The 16,041-nt window shown below is 34.1% G+C and overlaps 1 protein-coding gene across 1 annotated transcript in view; it reads left to right on the top strand.

The window, feature by feature from the left end:
- Positions 1–2,777: 2,777 nt before the first annotated feature.
- LOC113497494 (carcinoembryonic antigen-related cell adhesion molecule 1-like) overlaps positions 2,778–16,041 on the top strand; it is a 31,895-nt gene continuing 18,631 nt past the window's right edge. The window contains exons 1-4 of the mRNA XM_026877061.1: positions 2,778–3,341; positions 7,487–7,695; positions 9,264–9,474; positions 11,711–11,838. Of these exons, the coding sequence (XP_026732862.1) occupies positions 3,284–3,341; positions 7,487–7,695; positions 9,264–9,474; positions 11,711–11,838 (606 nt within the window). The 5' untranslated portion in view covers positions 2,778–3,283. The remainder of the gene's footprint in view (positions 3,342–7,486; positions 7,696–9,263; positions 9,475–11,710; positions 11,839–16,041) is intronic.

Raw genomic sequence — 16,041 nt, 5'->3', positions numbered from 1 at the left:
ATTTTATACGCCATATATCACAAACAAACTAAAAAAAATACTAAATAATTTATAACACCCTTTTTTATTTATAAAAAAGAGGTCGTTCGAATTTATTAACGATTCATGTTAGGACTTTCCATATTGTATTTTTACTGTTAAATGAATATGAAATGGGGCGTGAAATTTCAGTATGCCAACTAGCCAAATGATTTAGTCTGGGCTATTTGACGGATTCTGCCTAATTGAGTGGAAAATATGGCCGACAATTAGTGACGTAAAAATAGTTTTAGTGAATACTATTTAATTGCCTAATTAGGGTGTTAAATCTGTATGATTTTGCAATTGCGCTGCAATATTATTAAATAAATTGTAGGCATTATTTTTTGTTGATCGTATTACATTTTTGTCTTTGCTTAGCGAAATTTTGCGTCCTATCTTAGTGATGATATTAAATAGTACTGTGTACTGTAGACTATTCTATTATTACTAAGAAACTAATTAGTAATAGCCAAGTCACAATTTTAATTTGGGCCATTTGGTAAGAAATGCTTGGAATGTTTTTGTGTTTTTATTATAATATTAAATATGCTTATGAATAATTGTTACCATACCACAATGAAATAAAAAAATCCTCGAAACCTGTTTTTTTTTTGCTTTTAAAAATATCGCTAGAAGTTTTTGAAATAAAGACTAGCTATTGCCAAATACTGTTCCTTTAGTAACGCTAGAAGCTTCAGTTACACAAAGCTTTTATTAATGAAAACCTTCGTACATTGTATGTATTGACTTTAAGTATTTGTCCATTGAGAATTCTTTGGAAGTGGGCCACGAATAGGCTGGCTTCGTACGTTGAAAAATTAAATAACCAGTTTATCTCTAACTTTAGAATTCTATTTTGCAATTAAATTTGTAAGTCATTGTTAAACCTTTATTGCTGTTATTTGACCTTTGTTTCTGGATTAAGTGCTTTTTTTGTTCAAAAACGAAACTTGACCAATTTGAGCCTTTGGAGTTACTCGCTTGTTTGCTATTCCAGGCAATAAACAGTATGAACGCTTCATTTTTTCGATAAGATGTTATTAAGACCGAAGTTTAGGTTTAAAGCAAAAAAAAATCCACCATAAAAACCATTTATTTTAACTTCCAATTACACTTATTTTAATAAGCATAAAATAAAATTACGTATCCTAATCAGCATACCATATTCAAAACCACACCTGACCCAACCAGAAATATTTAATTTAAATCCCCACTGCCCACTCATATGACATCAACCTACTCCAGACATCCCTATTCTCGTCACGTAAACGCCAAGGCCTTCACCAACAAGTTTCGAGTTTCCCGCATCTGTCTCGCTGGCTCCAACACGACCATACATTAGTCAGCTGTACCGCAACCGCATCGTATCATAGTCTAAGAGTTTCAGCACAATGTACTTACGTACCTACCTATGTATTTTATTATATGGAGTGGTTTAAGTCATAGGTATATGTTTGATTATGTTGGCTGGTTTAATGTCTTTTAAGGATGGTTGACTAATGTAAGGTTAGACAAAGAGCTGTTTAATTATTTAGCATGAAAATTATTATTGTAAAAGTGAGTGTGTATGTTGTGTTTTTTTTTCAAATAAGAGGAAGGACTGGTAACTTAATTTGCTATACGCTTCTAACATACTTCGATCAAAGTTCATTTATTCAAATTAACCTCTAAATATAATTTTTAATTTCAAAATACTATTGACAGCACTCAGAGCCCATGCCGTCTTACTCTTTAAAAACGCACTTATAACTCATGCTCTGGATAGAAAATAATGCAAATTACTGCACGGACAATAGGGATGATGACTGGGTATAAAAAGAACAAATCTCATTAATCCCTCAGTAAGATAATTGAAAGGTATGAGACACGTATTTTTTCCTTTTTCAGAAAAACTAGAATTGACAAAAGGTTAACTGCTTTAAAGTTTAGGAGAGGGGGCTTGTGACGTAACGATAGAGTAAAATTTATACTCAATCGTGACGTCACGCGTAAGTTTCATTCACTGTAATTTGTTCAATTTATGTTTGCGGGACAAATTAAAAAATACGTATCCATTGTTATACAAAAATCTACAAGACGCTGCAAAAAAAAAATGTCATCATCCCTATTCTGTCTATGCCACTTTAATATGTTGAGGCAAGTATATTTGCTACCTCTTTACTCAACATATTGACTTTACGTAACTTTGAACTTAACTAATTAAGTATGACGTATGTAGTACTAAGCTGAAAACAATATTGTTATCCTTGCGAGAAACAGGTATTAAATACTAACACCACTTCTACGAAGAAAATTGACTTAAAGTTAATTATACTAAATAATGAAATACCTTAGAAATACGCTGCTTAACATTACACAAAACATACCTTTGTTATATTCAAACGAATCTCTTTAGTATCAAGTAAAGATACAAGCAAGAAACTAAAACATATGCTAAGAATGACTCATAAAGAAGGTTACAAAACGAAATAAAACACGTAGAGAGTCGTCTACTCAAGAAAATTGTCATCTTTACAAACCCTACCGTTTTGTACGGGCGAAGAAATGCCGCGTCCTATTTTACATAGTCTTAAGCAACGTGCTCACTATGTGACAACTAGCTTAGATACGGATCACTTAAAGGTTTTAGCGGCACGTACGCAGAGTTCTTGATATCAGCAGGTTTTATTTTTAAATTAAACTGTGATATGTAGGAAGCACGTAGGAGCCTTATATTTTTACTATTTATAATTTGTATACTAGAACGATTTAAAAAGGTGGACAGCTTGAGGTATTTGCTACCCGTTAGCAAGTCTATAAACTTATTAATTTTAAAATGTAGAACACAGGCGTAAAAAACCGGTCGTAATATAAACTGTAGGATAAATTATTGTTTGTTTTAATTACCTTGTACCAAATACATTAAAAAGTTTGCAATTTATAGAGTCAAAGTAAAGAACTACTTACGAAATTAAAAAAAGAAATATTTATACTAATTTGTTTTTGTGTTCGAAACATGGTCGTAGATTTGTTTGGCCTTAGTTGACTTCAAGGGCGATAACTTTGGGCTATGCTATTTAAAACCCATTTATCCAAAACGAAACATAAATGAAACCTTTCTTATTACAAATTCAGCTAAAATAACCCAGAAATGTGAAAAAAAAACAAAAAAGTATTCGCCACAATGAACACACATCTCTACAGCGAGGGTTTCCAGAGGTTATTAGCGCATTCTTTTGTTTCAGGAGCGATGACCTTCCGCCCGGGGGAGCCGGCCTGAGAGATGGCGCGAACCTCAGCCGTCTGCCTATTCACTGCTCATTTTCTCTGCTGTATTATTGGTGAGCACTTTTTTTGTTGGAAGCGTACTTGTATGATGCATTGTTTTGGTTTACAGTGTAATATATATTTTGGTTCAACAGAACTTAAAAAAGGTCTTGTAAAATATCAATATAGATTTTGCTGCAGTGGTTAGGTTCTGACAACTAATGAGTAACCATAAATTGCTTAAGAAAATATCGATAATAGCAAAATATTTTCTATAATTTCGGTTTCCGATTTCTAGTTTAATAAATTAACTAGAAAAAATATCGATTCTTAAATTAAATTAAAAATCGATTAAGTTTTGCTGCAGTGGTTAGGTTCTGACAATTAAAGAGTAACCACAAATTGCATAAGAAAATATCGATAATAGCAAAATATTTTCTATAATTTCGGTTTCCCATTTCAAGTTAAATAAATTAACAAGGAAAAATATAGATTGTTCTAACACTGCTTAGGCCACAAAAACATGTTGTCGTACAGTGATATCTGAAATTGCCATAAAGATTTAGATATCTCTTTATGTATTCGATATTTTAACTTTTTAGAAATATTTTAAGCTGAAATATTTCACACGTTGCTGGTTGTGTAGCAATATTTTTGATATAAAATATTTTACGAGTCGTACTAATACGACCATGAAACTTAATTACAAGGGGATGATAAATGTTTAAAAGTCACGTACCCTTATAAAAAGTAAACAAATTTTACTTACATCATAAAAAAAACGATCGTGTAAATTTTGATTTTACTACCAAACTAGCCACGCCGGTGAATACATATTAAAACTGTTTCACTAAAATTTTAAGGAAAGTAACCTTTTAATCTTCAAACATATTATACACCGTTATAAATAACTAGCTTTTCACCCGCGGCTTCGCCCGCGCCGATGTCGGTTTTATCACGTTACCAAGAGAACTCTTCAAAAGTCCGGGATAAAAACTATCCTATGTTCTTTCTCAAGGTCAACTCTACCTCTGTACCAAATTTCATTAAAATCAGTTCAATGGTTTAGCCGTTAAAGCGTAACAGACAGACAGAGTTACTTTCGCATTTATAATATTAGTAGGGAAGGGATAAATAACAGCAGATATTAACAGCTAATTTAGTCTCCCTCGTACCGTTTAATGAATACTTAGTACGCACGACGCTTGCTTCGCCACCCTTATCTGCTAAGCCTGAAACAAATTGTTAAGCCGCTTTTATAATTCAAACGATATCTCTCATTTCCTATAGAGAAACAGTTGACTGTTGGTTATACAATCAGTTTTGACGGAGAGTGGTGAGGAAATATCAGTTTAGTAAATTAAGTGGTTATGAGTAAGGACTGATAAGGTAAAGTTGCTTAAAATCAAGGGGTTTTTGTGAATCCCGCAAATTGTAATGCTTTTTGTGAGCTGAGATCGAACCATCAACCTGTCGCTCACTGAAGGTTGGACCATTCGGCTGTCCGTGCAATCCATACAGCTGACGTCATAATCTTGCACAAAATGTAGAAAATTGACATTAAATATTGCAAGTTTAAGCCAGTTTAAGACATTCCTAACAATTGGATATCAATCCATTTGTCATAGCCGTAATGAGATTAATTATTGATATTAAATTTTGTCTTCTGAAGTGCTGCGGATTGCATAGACCAAACGCTAAACAATTTTAGTATACTTTATCAATCCGATATTGACAGGCGAAATGAAATACGGTATGTTATTTTGTTTGCTGTATTAGAACACTCATCAGGATTCTTATTTATTTATATTCTTCTAATATAAAAAAACATGTAAAATGACGGACTTTATGCCTGAGAAATTACATATCAATCTAACAACAAGTAGTGAAGGGAAACGATGAGTACATGCATAATTTTATAATTTGAATAATTGAATAATAAAATTTTATTAATTCATTCGTTTTTCTGAAAAACACGCAATGCAGGTACGATACATCTATTCACGACAGTCGTCCATACATTTTTCATGTCCGTAATAAAATAGGTAAGAGCACGTGCCGGTTGCGTAACTCTCTATAGTAATAAAGTGTCGGTAAATTCGTCCGTGCAAAGCTGTGGGATCATAATTTAAAATTTACCACTTAATCAAGCTTCAACTGACAATCGCGATTTACGTCCCTTTGTGGACGTTTCATTTTCCTCTCAATTACTTTCTTCAGGTCTTTAAGAGCGCGATTAATTTTTAATCTGTTGAGAGAACCATTAATCTGATGGGATCGTGGCAGTTCTAGTATAAATTAATGAAGATATCGTCTGTTTATTGTAGCGCCCGTCTAAATATTCACAATTACAACTGATTTACGATTCTGTACAACGGACTGTTTGAAGTGAATTTCGTTTGGTATTCTTTATTGTTTGTTCACGCTTTGTTTTGTTGTTTGATTATAAATTAATTATGTTGTTTTAGTTAACAATGATATACTTAGTTAATTAACGATTAATTACAGCTAATGTTTGCAACAAACAATTTTTGAATAAAAAAATAATTGGAATTGTTTAAATACTGGACAAACACATAAATATGTTACAGACATATTCACTTTTTATTAATGTTCGGTCTATTCAGTCCAACTAACTTGTACCTAACATGGTCTAAAATTGTATCTGTGTAATTTCTCCTAAGAGATCAAACTGAATGGTAATTGGTAGCAGCAGAGTACCTTAAGTTCGTCATATAAAAACTAAAATTACAATTTCATTTCATACTGTTTTGATAATTTTATTCATTTCCAAACTCTTTTTCAAACAAGGTAAGAACTAATGTTTCTGTTTTCATCAAATTGGACTCAATAATAGGTACGTGTTTTGCATGACAGCTTAACCTGGTGTCTGTTGCGAGACAAACTAATTGTTTTCGTGTTAGCAATTGATTTACGATTTAAATTGGTCGCGTGTTTTGTTGAGTGACATTTTTGCTGCAGTAATAATTTGAATCTTTCTGTATTTCTAATTTGTTACATAAAATTGTATTTGGTTCCAAAACTTACCAAGTCAAAAGTCTTTGACATTCAAACACGCTTTCTTTTTGATACTCCCGATAGTAGAGTATGTCTTGTTCCAGTGCACAGTTGCATTACATAATCTGAATAAATGTTCCTTCCTTAAAGTAACGGCCTCAATAATTTCAGAATGTGCTACGTAAATCACCAATATCGTATCTGCAGTGCTACGCAGACCGTAGCACAATAATAATGCTACGGCTGCGTAACTTACGTAGCAATGACGTCACACTGTAGTACCTAAAGATCGTTTTCAACACTTATGTTTATGGTCATGTTATTAATTTAAAACCCTCTTCATTTATTTTACCTAAGTAAAAATATTAAATGAACAATATTAGCAACAACTAGCATAAAATCTAACAAAATTAAAACAAAATCTCTTCTAATCTAAAAGTGCCCATGAAAATTCCCATTCTATATAATTTTTACGTCTGAGGTTGTAAATTATAAGGACTTTAATTTATCAAAGGAGATCTTTAATCTAATTCGAGGAATAAAAAGTTCTTGCGAACTTTCGTCAAGGCTCCAAACACCTCGTTTCTTTAGAAAGTTGACTTCTGTAATTATAAGCTTTAACAGCGCACAAGATTTGTTTGTTTTGTTTATTTCAAAACGTCTCGGTTAAAAAATGAAAATTAAGTGAACCATGAAATAAGAGAAGAAATACACGACTAATAGAAAAAAATGGTCCGAAATATGGAAATACACGTCATAATATTTTATGTTCGCAAAACTACTAGATTTTCAGACATAAAATTCGGAGATATTTAGGCCAGCAGGCCGCCGTGATACCTGCAACGGGATATGTCAAGCTTCTAACAAAAATTGAGATATGTCGTTCCATATAAGTAGTAAAACTTGTATGAAGTTCCTGAATAAATTTATGCGTTGAATCTTTTTTGTATACAACATTAATATTAAAAGGCGAAAGTTTAATATATGCTATGCTTTACCAATTTTATGAAATTTAGTATGATTATTGACATCCTGGGTTAACACAGGCTACTTGTAACTGAAAGCAGGAAGAAGGTAATCAGAACGTCTAATTGGACTTATCATATGTATTGTTTAAAAGTGTAGAGCAGGCTTTTGCCGATGTGCCGATGAAGATTGTTAATTTTATTATCGTCATTGCTAACATGATCTCTATTTTCAGTATGTCGACAAGACAGCGGCAACAATCGCCCTCGAGACCAAAGCACGGTGTCGGAGTCATCCAGGCGATTCAGGACAGAGTTCCTTGAAGACTGGCCACACACTCCCGGAGCACCATACTTCGACCCCAGTACACCTGACAATGTGACCGGTTTAGTTGGACACCCTGTCATCCTGCTATGTAAAGTCAAGAATTTGCAGAATAGAACTGTAAGTTGTGTTTGCATTACATTTTTTTGTGGTTCTTACTTTACCGTATTCAAAAGACTGATTACTGGTTATCGCATTAGTATAAAGTATTTTAACATGCACATGTTATGTTAAGAGACATAACAGAGCCCTAACAGGGTATCATGTATGTACCTTTAATTTTTATAACATCTGTATCTACTCATGATCGCAATAAATATTTGAAGTTTAAAGTTTGAATAGATTTTTAAGGCAATTACAATCATAACCAAATTTAAATATTAAATTAAGTGAAAGAAAACCAAACCGCAAAAAAATAGTTAGTAGTAACTATGTAAATAAAAAAAAACGGAACTTAAACGACGTGAACTAATTACACAAACCAATTACCCAAAACTGCACGAAAATAATATGTTATGAAAACAACAGTTACAACAAACCAAACTAAACAGCAACCATTATACAAAACAACGTTAAACAAAGACTCAAAACTGCATTCGAATCCAAAAACTCGAACTGCAGTACAATTATAACAATAAGGCTGGTTAGTATTTGTTTAAATGTATAAACTTTACAATGTATTTAGGTACAGGTGCGATCGTTTGTATAAACTGTAATATAGAGCTAAAGGTCCCAGCAGGAACAAAGTGTGAACTCAATTCTGTTCGACTCTACAATAGGCAATTTTCAATATGTGTAGAACTCATTTTAGCGAGTGAATAGAATGTCATTTTGAGAGCTGAAATGTACTTTCGAAAATGTTTCTTTTCTTTTGTGTACGTTTAAGTATTCACAAAAGTGAGTGGATAAAGGTAAAGAGAGTTAGACGGAGAGTAAGTTGTCTAATATTTTTTTCTCCTATTTTAATACGCATTTAAAAGTTGCAAATCTCAGTCTACTGGCGTGAGTAAAAATAAAACATATTTTATTTACTCAACTTTGAATATAAATACTTTAGCGCCTCTATTAGAGTCCAAAATACCTTGTATTTATTGATCTTTTAGATGAGACTTCCAAATACTTTGATAAATCCTAATTGAAATACCAAGGAATTGATGAGTGACCCTTACTACTCTTACAATAAGACTCACTATTGCTATGGATTATAGATGTATTTGTTATCATTGTGAACCCTCCTCAAAGAAGTTAGACAAGGCAATCTTCTAGATTAGATATTGTGATGTCTTTTTGATTAACAAAATGTTTCGCCAGATTATTCGATAAGTTTGATGCGCTTTTGTTGGTTATAAATTGGTATTTCGAACTTGTCCAGTAATTTAGTTCGGACTTTAATTACACATTTTCTTGTTGGATCACAAAGATACTAACCTTATAGTATTCTGGCTTGTGTTTGCCTAGCAACCTAATTTGGTTGAAGCTTAGGAACTTTTTAGATATTAATAGGTCACTCGTTAGTGATTGAGTCGCTTGTTCGATTGAATACGGTATTAATTAAGCAATTGATTAAATTATGGTAACAGAAAAATCAACACACTTCAGGGTCATTTTTGGACTTGGCGGCTTCTACAATAGTGGGTCCATGAAAAGTAAGCTTTATGCACTTGATTTTAAGGTTGTTTTCGGTGCAGGTATCATGGGTTCGTCACCGCGACATCCACCTGCTGACGGTGGGGCGCTACACGTACACGTCGGACCAGCGCTTCGAGGCGCAGCACAAGCCGCGCTCCGAGGAGTGGGCGCTGCGCATCCGCAGCCCGCAGCGCCGCGACTCCGGCCAGTACGAGTGCCAGATATCCACCACGCCGCCTATAGGACATGCTGTCCATCTTAATATTGTAGGTAAGTAGAAAAACTTTTAATATATTCCTCTTCTTCACCACCTCGATGAAACAAGTCGAACGCAAAAATTTAAGCTAAGACAATAAGCATTTTCCTCATGGAAAATAAAAATTGCTAAGGGGCAGTAATTTCTGAAGGAGTAAAGACAAATCTTATTATTTTTTTCTTTCTCTTGAAGTGTTTTATGTTATTTTATTTTATATTAATTATGTTCGAAAGAATGGCCAGCAAAAAGCACTTTTTCATTAAATAGAATTTTACTATTTTAATTTTCTAGTCTGGTAGGTCAATTACTGAATACGTTTGATCTCAAAGTAGCTAGACAATTACACGACGTTTGGCCGTTCATCCCAAAACATCTAAACAACAGATTATGACGTTAAAGGTCAAAAAAATAATAATATTTGGATAAAGTGAACTTATGCTAATGAGTTTGATCCCCGTCTTGGTTATTTTCGATAAGAACGTTGAAAAGAGCACGTTTTATCTTGTTTGTGTCACATAAAACGTTATCAGAGTCATGAATATGTGAGGCACTAATTTCCACGTCCAAAGTACTCTGAAAATACTTACCCGCATGCATTCCTATTTGGATAGCTTCCAATTACACTGAATGAAGTCCATTCAAAGTTGGAATCGACCGCCAAATTTCATGGCTATCCAAAATCGTCCAAAGATTGTAACAAGCCACGTAATCTTTCCATATTTTCCGAAAGGATCTCGAAAACATATCTGCAGCCAATAGTCGTTGGTGATATAGACAAATTCTTGGCACTGGACTGAGATAGACACAAATAGTTGACGTTACTGGAGATCAAGGAGCATAGGGTTGGCGAAATTGAAAAGAACCAACTTCAGATAGAGGGACAAAGTTAAATAGAACACTTTAGGAGAACTTTTGTTTGTATGGTTTGTGCTTCACACGCTGTCCTCTGTGAATGTTACGTATGTTTACTTTGTTAGTTGTTGTTCTATTATTATTTCATTATATTATAAAGTTGTGCCCGTGTTTGTTTCGGAGGCAAATATTGAGTCGATTTCTGTAGTGTTATCGGTTTTGGAAGTTTTGATAGTTCGGTTTGATTTTATGTTTTGTTGGTATAACTCTGTGTACCTTCCCGAAGCGTTGTTATAACTTTGAAAAGTGTTTCGGTAAAGTTGCTATCCCTATTTTAGAGTTTTATTCTACTTTTACATTTTAATCTACATTGTTCGCAATATATTTTGACGTGTAATGAAACACTGGATCATTCTAGAGTGTGTTGTATGTAAAGTAAATATTATCCAACTAGAAAAACCAGTCATATAAAAAAACGAAGGGTAAATCTCTACTCCGAATAAAAAAATCATGAAAGTAAATGTCGTTTTCGCTTTCATGCTTCAAATGTAATGGAACCTTTCTGTTAACGAACATCTGTTTCGCACTCTCGCAAAATGTCAAACTTTCCTTCGGCGTAATGAAGCAAAATTCATGGAAACTATTTTTTGCTGAAGGTTACACAAGTTACAGATATTCGTCACGTTATTACGTTTTTGTTCGGCTGTAAGTGGTAATATTATACGGACATGTTACATGTTTCAATATATATGTTTTGTAGAGTCGTGGGTATGTTTCGTGAAGAATATTTTTTGTTTCCGTCATTTTCGCGACTTTCCTTTTTTTGTTTATGGCTTGGAATTTTTAAGCAATGCTTTAGGTTAATAATCATAATGGATATAAAGTGGTTATAAATTCCTTTTAGAAAAAAAAAACAAGGATTACGCCTAGCTACCAGTTTTCCTTGAACTGTTGTCGTGAAAAGACTTTAATAACATAAAGAGTTCTTGTTTAAACCATTTTCAAGGAACAATTAAAATTACTAAATTAAAAACAGTTTCAATAAAACATGTTGTTTCATAGAAACTTGTGGTTGTGCACATTACATAAGTGGATCAATCATAGGTAAAGTTACGCTTGACGCGGTTGGTCCGTAGATGGGTGAGCATTTTTGTCTGAACGAGTTTAGTAAGGGAAACGATGATGATGTTTTCCCAGAAAACTGATAGTTTATTTTAATAAAATTAAAAACCAACTCGTTCCAAAAAAATGTCCCCAACTCACAAACTATAATCCCGTCTAGCTCAAACAGCTTCCTTCACCTATTAAAACTATTTAACACTATCAAAAACCATACACGAATCTTTAAGCACAAATTAACCCTTAAGTAACAATGCCTTATTCAACCCTTGTTCGCAGAACCGGAGACGGAGATCATGGGTGGACCGGACCTATTCATTTACGCGGGCTCCACAATAAACCTGACGTGTATTGTTCGACATACACCTGAACCGCCAAACACTATTAATTGGACGCATAGAGGGAAGGTAAGGAGTTCACTTATTGAGGTTATTTTACGGTTGAGTGTCTTTTGTATTGTTCACGACGATAAGATCTATATAATCTTGGCTTGTTTGGTGAAAATTTGAAAACTAAACTCTTAATTAAAAATACGTCTTTCCTCTGAGAACATTTATTTTAACACTGACACATGTCATATCCTACGATACTTAGATGAGTGAACTGTATGAATGTAATTTGAATGTGTGTGACCGAATGTCTGTGCACGTGAAAGATTGAATCTGATTTGATGTATGAACTATGAACTTAATCTATTTAAACATACCGCCCACCAAAGGACGTAGTACTTTACAAACCTAAAAACAGTTGTATAGGTATACAAAATAAAAATCGAAACAAAGTCTGAGTACAAAATTAAGCTATTGAAACATCAAAGTGTGTATGTTGAGTACTTAAATGCAATACTTAAAAATAACACGCATATAAAATATATCTTCACATATCTTAAGTTCTAAACAATTTTATAAAGATCAGTGAACCCCGCCCACCGTGATACAAAATGATAACTCCACTTAGTCCTTACTTACTAAATGCATACTTAAACAGAGCAAATACAATAGACAGAATATGCTTCTACTTTATGAATAATACTTATGCGACAATAATTAGGTGGGGTTACACTCTTTAATTATCAATGTAAAACATTTAAGCGACAAATGTTAACAACAAACAAAAGAAAAAATACAAATCCCTGTTTGTATTCTATACAAACCTACCATAGCAAATGTTCGTAACATAAAGATTAACGTAACAAAATACAATATGTATATTAATATTTGTTCGTTTATACAATAATGGTTCTTAATAACTGGTAAGAAGGTACTTAGATATCTACATTATAACATTATAGCTTAGTAAGTTAACATCAATAGTGAGTAAACAATAATTTTACTTAGGTAGTAAACATAATTTACTAATGGGACGTTTGAATTCGCCATTTTTACATTTAACGGATACAACACGTGCGATATTGTCTGGCCCTAAATATTTTTTAGTTATTTTTCCTAAAATCCATTTAGCAGGTGGGATATTATCGTCTCTTAAAATTACTATGTCACCAACTTCAGGTTCGGATCTTTTAGTGTTCCATTTATATCGCTGATTAAGATTAACCAAATACTCCCTATACCAACGCTTCCAAAAGTTATTTACAATTTTTTGTGTTAATCTCCATCTATCCAGACCTACTACATTATGATTAGAATTATCTTCGTCGGGGATACTTATCAATGGTTCACCTATGAGGAAATGTCCCGGTGTTAAAGCTTGAGGTTCGTTAGGGTCATCACTCATTACTGTTATTGGCCGAGAATTAAGACAGGCCTCGACCTGAGCTAAAACAGTAGACAGCTCCTCATAGGTAAGTGTGCTATCTCCGATTACCTTGTATAAATGTGTTTTTACGCTGCGAACTCCAGCTTCCCAGAGACCTCCAAAATTAGGGGAATTTGGAGGAATAAAATGCCATGTTGTATGCTCTAAGCTCAATAACTCCTCAATTTCACGTGGCACAGATGACTTAGCACGATCGAACATCTCACGAAGCTGTTTGTTGGCACCAACAAAATTAGTGCCGTTGTCACTAAACAAATCTTGACAGTGACCTCTCCGTGCTGTGAAACGTTTAAACGCTGCAATGAACGCCTTTGATGTCAGATCTGTTACTACTTCCAAATGAATGGCTCGAGTAACCATGCAAATAAATAAACAAATATATCCTTTATAGGATTTCGATCCTCTACCAGGTGAGAATCTCACACTAATAGGTCCCATGTAGTCACAACCGGACGATTTAAAAGGTCTGGTTGGTTTCAACCTAACTTCTGGAATTTGACCCATCAGTTGGTTGCTTTTAGACTTGGAATATCTCAAACATTTAATACACGATCTGTAATGACTTTTAACTAATTCTTTCGCTCGCAATATCCAATATTTCGTTTTTAAATAACACAACATAGCTTGAGGTCCACCGTGAAAGGTTTTATGATGAGCATCACTAATTATAAGCTTGGTAAGATGACTCTTAGCAGGCATAACGATGGGATGCTTTGTATCATAAATTACTTCTGACTCATCAATACGACCGCCAACTCTTAGTATCCCATTTTCATCAAAAATGGGACAAAGAGTGCGGAGCTTACTTTTCTTGGGGACGAATTTCTTCAACTTTAACTGTTTTATCTCTTCACTAAAATTTTCTTCTTGAACTTGTTTGATGCATACAATTAAACTCTTATCTTTCTCCGCAGGTGTTATAACATTTGTATATGATTGTTGTTTTTCCTTTGGTAGTCTTAAATTCTGTAAAACCCTTCTCCAATAAGATATAGCTTTTAAGGTTTTAGACAGTGATGAAAACATAGTCCAGATGAATTTATTCTCCAATACAGGTAAAACAGTTAAAGATGTGTGTTTTTCTTCTTCATGAGTGTCCTCGATAATGACAGAGTTATCAAACTCTGTAGTTGATTGCGAAAGCCAAGAAGGTCCTGACCACCATAATGAATGTTCAGGTAAATCCTGTGTTGCTATGCCTCTTGAAACACAGTCAGCTGGGTTCAAATCAGTTGTGACATGATTCCATTGACTGTAGTCTAAAATATTAAGAATTTCCGACACACGATTACTCACAAAGGTAGTCCAGCGGCTAGACCCGCCTCTTAGCCAGGCTAGAACTATTGTTGAGTCGGACCACGCATACCAGTTGTCCTTCGGAATGTTCATTATTTGTGAAACTTCAAATAATAATTTTGCTGCTAGAGCTGCACCACATAGTTCCAATCTAGGAATTGATATCTCCTTCTCAATAGGGGCCACTTTGCTTTTTGCTGATACCAAACTTACACAGATTTCGTTGTTATTATTAATAACACGAATGTAAACAGCAGCGCCATACGCTACCTTTGAAGCATCACCAAATGCATGCAACTCAACCTTTGACCCTGGACTAAAACAATACCATCGTGGTATGTTTATATTATGTAAATATATCAAACTTTCTCTAAATTGTGACCATTCATTCGTTAAATCTGTAGTCAGTACATCGTCCCAATCAAGCTTCGACTTCCACAGCTTTTGGATAAATATTTTTGCGTTGATGATCACGGGCGCAATCCATCCTAATGGGTCGTACAGTCGGGCCACATCCGACAATACCTGCCGTTTAGTAACAGGTTGTGTAACGTCTGGTAATTCTAGTGAATACTGAAAACAGTCTATGTTCTTATGCCATTTTAAGCCTAATACCTTCATGACAGCGCTTGATTTTAATCTAAATGAATCGTCGCTACTGTGATTGTCCTTTCCTATATGTGTCAATAAGTCTTGATTATTGCTACTAAACTTTTGCAGTTCAAAGCCGCCACTGTTCATCAACTTGTTCATTTCATTATATATGTGTACAGCCTCTGGTAGTGTCTCACAGCCAGTCAAGAGATCGTCAATATAGAAGTCCCTCTTTGTAATACTTGATGCAGTAGGAAATCTTGCATGTTCTTCATCAGCTAACCTTTGAAGGGTTTTTACAGCCAAATATGGTGCGCACGCAGTACCAAAGGTCACTCGCAATAATTTGAAATGTTGTAACGGCTCGTTTGCTTGTGGTCTCCATACAATTCTTTGAAAGTCTGTGTCCTCAGAATTGACTTTCACCATTCTAAACATCTTAACGATATCTGCTACTATGCATATCCTGTGGCTTCTCCAACGCATTAGAATGTGTCTCAAATCCTGTTGTAACTTGGGACCCACCATCAGATTATCATTAAGCGAAAAGTTGTTTAATCCTTTACATGACCCATCGAAAACTACTCTCACTTTTGAGGTGTCTTTATCTTGTCGAACCACGGCGTGGTGAGGGAGATAAACTGCTTTGGGATTATCTACGTCTTCTTTTTTTATTGGTGTCATATGATTCATTGTAAGATATTCTTGTAGAACATTGTTATATGTTTCCTTTAGGGTAGGATCTTGCTGTAATTTCCTTTCTAAATACTCATATCTTCTTGTAGCTATTATTACTGATTTTCCATATTGACACTCTGGATCTTCTTTATCAAAAGGTAATTTAACTATAAATCTTCCTTCTTTATCTCGTGTTGTTGTTTTGTCATAAAATTCTTCACATTGTTTTTCTGTGTCTGTCATCTTCTTCTGTATCAGGTTGGGCT

The sequence above is a fragment of the Trichoplusia ni genome, chromosome 9 (genome assembly GCF_003590095.1).
Source record: "Trichoplusia ni isolate ovarian cell line Hi5 chromosome 9, tn1, whole genome shotgun sequence".
In the NCBI taxonomy this organism is placed as follows: Eukaryota; Metazoa; Arthropoda; class Insecta; order Lepidoptera; family Noctuidae; genus Trichoplusia; species Trichoplusia ni.
Note: the sequence above shows the minus strand (reverse complement) of the source record. Positions and strands in the feature narration are given on the sequence as shown.